At 40.2% G+C, this 8,748-nt stretch overlaps 1 protein-coding gene across 2 annotated transcripts in view; it reads right to left on the reverse strand.

The window, feature by feature from the left end:
- FGF12 (fibroblast growth factor 12) overlaps nt 1-5,509 on the reverse strand; it is a 492,036-nt gene extending 486,527 nt beyond the window's left edge. Inside the window, exons 1-2 of one of the 2 annotated variants that reach the window (XM_024556270.4) lie at nt 5,406-5,509; nt 5,112-5,254 (exon numbers count right to left, since the gene is read on the reverse strand). In XM_024556270.4, coding sequence (XP_024412038.1) covers nt 5,112-5,124 — 13 coding nt within the window. In that variant the 5' untranslated portion in view covers nt 5,125-5,254; nt 5,406-5,509. Of the gene's footprint in view, nt 1-5,111; nt 5,285-5,405 lie in introns of both variants that reach the window. The other variant, XM_024556271.4, reaches the window with a different exon arrangement.
- Between the last annotated feature and the right edge of the window lie 3,239 nt (nt 5,510-8,748).

Consider the following 8,748-nt stretch of genomic DNA (forward strand, 5'->3'; position numbering starts at 1 on the left):
CAGAGAGTAAGAATGATTTGTCTAAATGGTGTAACGCCATTAAAGCTGGGGTGCAAACAGGGATCTCCTATGTCCAATGCCTATTCTATCACACTGGGTTTTTTACTGCATTTACTGTGTTTTTATGCTACTGTGATCGACTCTGTGTTTTAGTTGTTGTTTTTAACCACAAAGTACCTTTCCTTAAAATCACTTCCCAGTTCCTTAAATGAGTTAGTACATAGACATGTTCTTTCTCTCCCGTAGGGTAAACTGTCCAGGTTTCAGAGAAATGACTTTTCTATACATTAAATGCATTCATTCATGGCCCTGGCTGGATTCCAGTGGATGGTGTGAAACCCACAACAGAGCTGAATCTTCGCTGGGAACACATATGCAGTTCTCTATAGAGAGAGCAGGTCACGTTCCTGACTTCTATGCCCTGGCATCAAATTGATGTTTCTGTAGCTCTCCTGCAGCCAAACTTATTTTCCCTCTCCTAATTTACAATCTCCTGATACGCAAACAGGGCACGGTAAACTAATTAAAGCTATTCAATCTGAGCCCCTAGAGTGCCCATTTACAAAGGTTCATGAAAATGTTTTATGGGAGGCAGGCACGTGAGTAGCTGCAAGAATGTTATTCACACAATACAGTAAATCTATTAGTGGAGAAATGAGAGTGAAATCTTTAAGATCAGAGATTGCATCTTAGTTTTCTGTTATATTTTCCAAACTAAGCACATTGGGAACATAGCTGGTGCTCAATAAACATTTGTTTAAATAAAGAGCACAGAAATCACAATGTTGATTGTAAGAAATGGAGTATATAAGGGAAAAACAAGTACTTAGGTCACATTAAGTATGCCAATAAACTATGAATTACACATGGGGAGGTCAGGGGAGACTTTATGGAGTGAGGGCCACATCAAACAAATCTCAGGAGAGCTGAACAGAGACATATGACCATGGGCCCAGGGCAAAGGTATATTTACTCTGTTAAGATGCGCCTTGATTAGGAAGTCTCCTATCACACTACCCAGGGTATGTATCAGGACATTGTCAGGAGCTCAAAATGGACCTGGAAAATAAGTGTTTAAACATAATCAGGGGTTTAAAGTAAATGGCTTGAAGATAAGCAGAGAGGATATTTAAAAGTGGGTTTGAACACCACATAATTTTATTAACCAATGTCACCCCAATAAATTCAATTAAAAAATTTTAATAAGTGAGTTTGTTTTCTAATCTTACCATGGGGCAGTCTATTTTTTTCTATCATTTCCATTCTATCTAAAAGCAACAAGAATATCTACACCATGAATAAATATCCAGGAGCTTCCATATTGATTAGTGAGATTATATCAAATCTCTACTGAGGCACCTGAAATGATGTCATTCTCAGATATAATCAGTTCCCCAAGATCTAGACCAGTGCTTCTTAAAGATTAATGTGTATATAAGTGACCGGCATATCTTGATGAACTGCCGTTTTGATTCAGTAACTGTAGGGTGGGGCCTGAGACTCTGCATTTCTAACAAGTTCCCAAGTCATGTCAATGCTGCCTCGATGCTTCTGTCAGTGAGGTCTGTGGAGCACGCCCTGAGCAGCAAGGGCTGCACCAGGGGGTGACTCTAGCTCTCCATTAGCATCAGCTGGGGAGCTTCTCTCAAAATACCGATGCCCAGGTTCCACTCCAGAACCAATTAAACTAGAATGTCTAGAAATGTGACCTAAGCATCTTTATACTTCAGAAGCTCTATGGGTGTTTCTAATATGCCAGCCTGATGATGGGAACACAGCTGGACCAAAAAAACCCCAAAAATGTAATAAGTAGTCAGGAAAGGGGAAAAAAGATGAGAGAGAAACAATTGATAGGTGATGATAGATAGATAGATAGATAGATAGATAGATAGATAGATAGATGGAACAAATCTTTTTCCTCACTCTAAATCAGTGCTTCTCAAACTTTAATGTGAGTACAAATTACCTGGAAATTTTGCTAAATTAAGATTCTGATTCAGTAGTCCTGGAGTCCAAGAACAAGACTCTGCAGTTGAAAAAGCTAGCTTTCAAACAACGTTTTGATTATCGAGAGCCTAAAATCAGTGGTTCCCAAACATTGCTGCATCTGGGACCTTTTAAAACTACCTATCCACCCCCACTGGCATGGCTCAGTGGATTGAGTGCCAGCCTGCAAGCCAAAGGGTCACCAGTTCGATTTCCAGTCAGGGCACATGCTTGGGTTGCAGGTCCAGGTCCCCAGTGGGGGATGCACAAGAGGCAAACACACATTGATGTTTCTCTCCCTCTCTTTCTCCCTCCTTTCCCCTCTCTCTAAAAATAAGTAAATAAAAATCTTTTAAAACTACCTATATCTCTTCTACCCCAACATTCTGAGGTAATTGGTATGGAGTGTAACCTAGGTGCGAGGATAGTCAAAACCCATGCCAGATGATTCTAGTGAAAAACAAAGTTTGTGAACCACTGTGAGGCCCAAATTCTGCCGAAGCTGTTCAGACTATGCACCAACTACCCCAAATCTCTGAAGCAATATTAATTATCCTGGTACGTAAAGATCACTGAAATTAGATGGTGACTTGATTGCTAGGCTAATTGATTTATTTTCTTCTCTTCTTTACGCTGGATGACAGAAAGTGATACAAAGCAGTAAGTAAGGAAGCAAAAGAATATTGATCTTATTTGTGAATAACTGAAAATCAACTTGCTGGAGACTCTGGACAAATGCTCTGAGAAAGGTTTTCAGATGCTGGAGGTAACGTGAAAGTTGTCAAATGCCGGTGAAAGGACTCAAGATTAATTGGGCCATTAGATCTGGGGGGGGGATGAAAAATTCTTGAACCCTCAACTGGCTTATGCCATAATACTCTTTGAATCGATCTTAAAAGAGCTTCGAGTAGAAAAAAATAATGATATGTACTTACATTTGGGAATGTCTTCCTAGAAACAGATTTGAATCTGTTGGGGAAAGAACTTTGTACACAGCAGCATAAAGTCTGAAAAAATGCACCAGTTTGAATAAGATACAGGTACACACCTCTTAATATACTCTTTTTTCTTCTATAATAAAATTTTTAAGTTAGCTACAATTTTTAGCTGTGCCATATGCACCAACTTAGGAAATAAGTCCAAAATGTCAAAAATTGGCCATTCTTTATGGGATCACTACCTCAGTAATACAGCTTTGTAAAAGAAGTCTGAGAACGAACCTGCACAAAGCCTTTCATCAAGTCTTATCCGTCAGGCAATTAAGGTACTTCTATAAAAGTACCACAGTGTTGGCTTGGGGCAAAATTCTTCATGGCCTTTTAGTCAGTGCTGCGGCTCATGCCCGATCACTGTTTTCTGGACAGGCAAAGAAGTTCTGGCCTGATTCTTTTCCGATATGTTTCTCAGATTCTTTCTCCCCTCAAAACTCCCAAGACCGGCAGAATATCTAGAACTTTACTGCTGACAAATTGAGATATAAACCACCTGGAACTTGGAGTAACATGTAATATATTTTCTGGGGAAGGAAGGGAAATAAAAATTTATTGCTAAGAGATACACCCTCTTTATGATGGATCAGAAATTAGTATACAAATTGAAGGCCAAAATGTTACCAAGAATCTTTGCCAAAAAAAAGCTAATAACCAAATAGCAGATGTCATCTAAGCACACAAAAAAACTGTTTTATAGTAGAATGATACTCTGTCATTAATTTTATGTTCTAGAAATACTTAACCGGGAGACCTCGATGAGTTAAGAAGCTTCTCATTTTTAAATGGATTCTACAATAGAGTTAATAAATATATGCCTCATTATATTTATAGACATAGATTTCCTCATGTACATTGTTGTTAGTCATGGAAATGCCCATCAGTGAATCATAAGAATAATTTGCCTAAACTAAAAATTGCCATTTAGTCTGAATCCATGTCAATTCAGTTCTTTTCCTACTGTCTGTAAATGCTTACCTGGGTTCAAATAGTTAACTCTACTAATTAAATACTTCAAATATGTTACTGAATATATACCGGCTACCACTCAATATGTTGGCTTTATTAATCAGCCCAGAAATAGATAACCCACCACCATTCCCTGATCCGGAGCACACTAGCACAATGACTGACATTCCTGGTTTAAAAATAAAACCTGGTTTCAAATATAGCTTCTCAAGTGCTGGGTAATGAACATAGTTTTATAAAAGTTGACATCATTTCTTCTTATTTTACCAGGATTAAGTACGTCCAATATCCCTACTGGGCATCTGACTACATCACTCAAGCCTCTTGCAACCAGGTGGGCGTTTTTAAGGAGGAGGCAGGGGAGGAAGCGGAGACCTGCATATACGGAGTTAAACTCAAAGGATATCCAACCTTACAATTTTAATAACCATTTTGTTTATGAGTACTAAATATGCCATCGGAAGTTGAATTTCACAGTTAATTTCCAGGTTGGTATATGTACATCATACAGAATTTCTTAGGAGGAGAATATTAATATATACATGTCCACAACTAGTAAACGCATCATGCTTGGGAGTGAAGCGGTACTCCTGATACACTGCTCTTCTTGGAGGTCAGTTCTAACGCACACCATTTCAAATAGACCCAATTTCTCTGCTGATATATATTGAAAATGCAGTAGGATGTGGTCACACACACCCAGAAATACCATCTTTGTGGGGTGGGGGTGGAGGTATCCAAACATGTTTTATAGCAATGCATTATTGGATATCCTATACAAACATGACTGTCAGCAATCCTAAAGCAAATGGATTATATTTATTTGAACCCATCCATTCCACAGAAGAGAAATTGTTTTATCAACACATCTCTCGTCCCCCACCATCTATGGACTCTCCTCCACCCAAGAAAGACAAAATAAATAAAAACAACTCATCACACTTCACTAAGCAACTGATGGAGTATTAAACAGTGTCTTCGAGCTGAGGGAGTAAAAAAAGAACTGGCCCTCCTGCCAGGATTCCCTGGTGCTGCAACGGACATAGCATCTCCTCCTATCGACCTAATACGATGCTCGCTCCCCGAGCACTGCAGTCCCCTCGCTGAGGACTGCCCTGGCCACACGCGCATGCAGCGGGAAGTCCCCCAATGGGGACAGTTACATACCTTTGCTCTCCATTTCGGTCCCTTTGAAGTGCTGGGAAGTTCAGTGGAAGTTGGCCGGAAGATGTGGGCCCGCTTCAGATTCCCAAATCTGGGAAGCCAATGTGATGATTTCGCCCGTACTTCCTTCCTTCCCCTCAGGCTTCCTGAAAGATGGGATTTCTTAAACCTTGAAGCTGCAATCAGCCACCAAAGACAGTTAGCAGCAGCAGCAGATTGCCTCTACGGGGGATATGTTGCGAAGCACATCGGCATTGAAATGCATGCACGGTGCCCGCTCAGATTTTTTTTTTTTACCTGGGTATAGGAGCGGCAAGCAGGAGCTGTCCTCGGATCTTGGTGCTGCAGGTGTAGTGACAGATCATCCCACTTTGCTCTCTGGATGTACGATTTGCTTGGGCGCAGGCACGCATGCGCAGGACGTCCCCCGCCCCTTTTCACCGCCTCCTGCTCCCCGCCCCCTTCCTTTCTCTCCCCAATACGGTCCCCTGTTATCCCCGCTGAGGAGCTGTAGCAGTTTGGTCACAGGGAAGCGCTGCTAAAAATAAACGCCGGACTGGATTTTTTTGCGAACTAGAAAATGGATTGGATTGGGATTGTGCTTCAATCCCATACAATTTTCCAGGATGGATTACAGAAGCCTTAGACGAAACTGTGGCCCTGGAGCTGGGTACAGTTTTATTCCGAAGGCAGAAGTGAGGGAAGGAAGAGACGAGATTTACGAGTCCTATTTAAGGGTCATAATTTGGGTTTCTCTCTTCGCTGCTGCAGTAACTTTCCAGGTGTACGATTCCCCCTCGAAGACCCACTTCCCCAACTGGCTTTATATTTCTTTTTGCATTCCCGTATTTGTTTTGTTTTTCCGGGGATGGGACAGGAGCAGTTCTGGAGCTACCCAAGGTCAATATTCTCCCACTTCTTTGCTGCTCAGACTGAATTTTCTTGCCTTCCTGAGATTCCCTTTGCCTCTACCACAAAACTTCAATGACTAGGCTCCAAGACTTGGAAAGTTCTCCAAATAACGTGACTGAGGACATTTCGGGGTGCTCTTTTTAGCTTTTTTCCAACAATCTACCAAGAAGTAGTCTCCAAAAGTGGGGAGACACCTTGATATTAAGTACTTTAAAACTGTATACATGAACGTTTTATGAAGATGCAAAGGAAGAGTGTTTTCTTGCGTATAAGGTTCTAGGGAAAGACATAAATCCAAAAATTCCTTGAAGTACCACGTTCATATGAGAATATTTTTAAAGCCCGTACTGTATTTAGTTTATCTGCAAAATGTTTAATGGGCAATGTGTGTTTACTATCTTTCATTCTTTCAGTAATCAAAATTCTCCTATGGGAGTATTATCTCCTTGAGAATAATAGTTTTATTCTCGGGCATAAAAACAAATCTAGAAAACCCCGTTATCTGGAATGGCCAAGGAGAGAGATGTACAGATTAATCACACACTGCAGGTTACACAAACACCCCTCTGTAGTAGAGTTCTAATCCCAATTTTCAAAACATTTCAGTACAAAAAATGTACTCCTAACAAGAAACCTGAGACTGACTATAATTCAATATTCTGGTGATTCAGAAGGCATCTTGGAATTTTATAATGCCTGAAGCCCTTGATTACAAATATTAATCATGACGGTTCAGCCAGACTGGGACACTTATTAGTGGGGGACTCCTGCTGATGAACTGCGGTGGCTCAGCAAAGCCTACCTCCTGGCAGCACTGAGGAATTAAAGCACTGGAGTGGGGGGATTACAGAGGCCGAAACCTAGCGTCTGCTAACTCTGGGCTCTCCAGTTGCACAGAGAAATAACAAACAAAGACATGAAGGGTTAGAAATAGAAATATACACAAAAACACACACGAGAGAAATTCATCAACCAACAGGTAAGGAAGGGGAGAGCAGAGAAAAGGGGGCTGGGTAGGCGGCACCATCAGACCCAGAAAGGGGCAACGGACAAAAACCGTCAGAGCAGAATGTGTGTAGATCTCTTAGGGACAGTATTTTTGGTGGTTTTATGTGTTCTCTTTCCTTATCTTATTTTTCCTTATTTCCCTAATAATGTGCATATTTCATTTGTTTAAAAAATAAGTATAATAAGGCAACTTCTAAGACTGACTACTCAAAAAAAAAAAGAACAATAGTCCATTTCTTTTGGATAAATAACTTCTGCTCCTAACACTATAGTCTATTATAACCTCTTTCCTCCACATAAGTTTTAGAAAAGGAGATACCTTCAGAGTCCATCTAGATACACCCTTAATATTTACTCTTTCACAGATGAAGAGGCAGGGAGGGCCCAGACTTTATGGGAGCAGAACCCAGCTCGGAAACTGAGGGTCCTGCCCCACAGGCAGAGGCAGTGCATCTAGTCCGGGATGATTTCTTATGTAACCACCTCTCCATTGTTTACCAGATAAGTGAACAAGAACAGGGAGAGCCTCCTGGTTCATGAATTTTCATGATTTTTATTCATAATTTTAAAAACCCAGATGCTTTATTAAATAGAAAATAAATCAAATGTAATACAAAATCTGTGGTCTGACATTCAAGATCTTTTCATTATCTAGTTCCAGGCTACCTCTCAAGTCTTCTCCGAGCTTAACGCCTAGAAAACACTAGTCATCACCCTAAGCAAGCCTCAGATTTTCTTCTTCCATCCTTTACTTACACAGTCGCCCTTGGAATGTCTTCACCTCTAACAAAAAAGTCTACGTGTCCAAATACTGTATTTTCCTCAAGATTCAACTAAAATCCCATCTCACTCCTACAATCTTCCCTAATCCTTTTCATCTAAAAATGTTCTCTGTTAAAAATAACAATATTTACCTCTCTTACATCCCCTATTACTTTTTATTTTCTATTATAGTTATTTATGTGCATATCTCATTCCTGTTTCCCATCCTTACTAAAAATGTGTTCCTGGATCATCTTTGTAGTGGATAGAGGGTCTTGAATACAGAATACAAGGACAAATGTTTGATGAATTACTCATATTTAGTATATATATTTTTGTGTATATGACATTGACTTGAGGTACTATGATAACAAATAATGATGATAATAATATTGAGCTAACACTACTAATAGCTTACTATGTGCCAGATGTGCCAGGCACTATTATAAGAATTCCAAATGTTTTAATTAATTTGATTTTCATAAAATTCTACATGGTTAGTACTGTTACCTGCATTTTAAATATGAGCAACCAGAGGCACAGAGAGGTTAAAGTATAAATAAAATATGACCTCTGCCCTACAGAGGCATAAAGCTTATTAAAGATGATAGGAACATAAATAATTTTATAAGATATAGTAAGGTGTAAAATAGAGACAATCACAGTTGGAGTGGGAGCACAGAAGAGGCTGGGCAGTGAGCCAGCCTGTAGGTAGGTTTTAAAAATTAGAGGCTGGAAGCCTTCAAGGTCTTCTCCCTTTGTTAAAAAAAGATAGGGATCTACTCTCCCACCAAAGTGGGAGAGGATTTGAGGGCAGAATTGCTGTATAAAAGTGTCAATAAGAACCTTGACAGGGTGGTTCGGTTGGTTGGAGCATTGTCCCATGCACCAAAGGGTGGCAGTTTCTGCTCCCAGTCAGGGCACATACCTGGGTTTTGGGTGTGGTCCCCGGTGGGGG

This window comes from Desmodus rotundus, chromosome 2 (assembly GCF_022682495.2).
Source record: "Desmodus rotundus isolate HL8 chromosome 2, HLdesRot8A.1, whole genome shotgun sequence".
NCBI classification, from domain to species: Eukaryota; Metazoa; Chordata; class Mammalia; order Chiroptera; family Phyllostomidae; genus Desmodus; species Desmodus rotundus.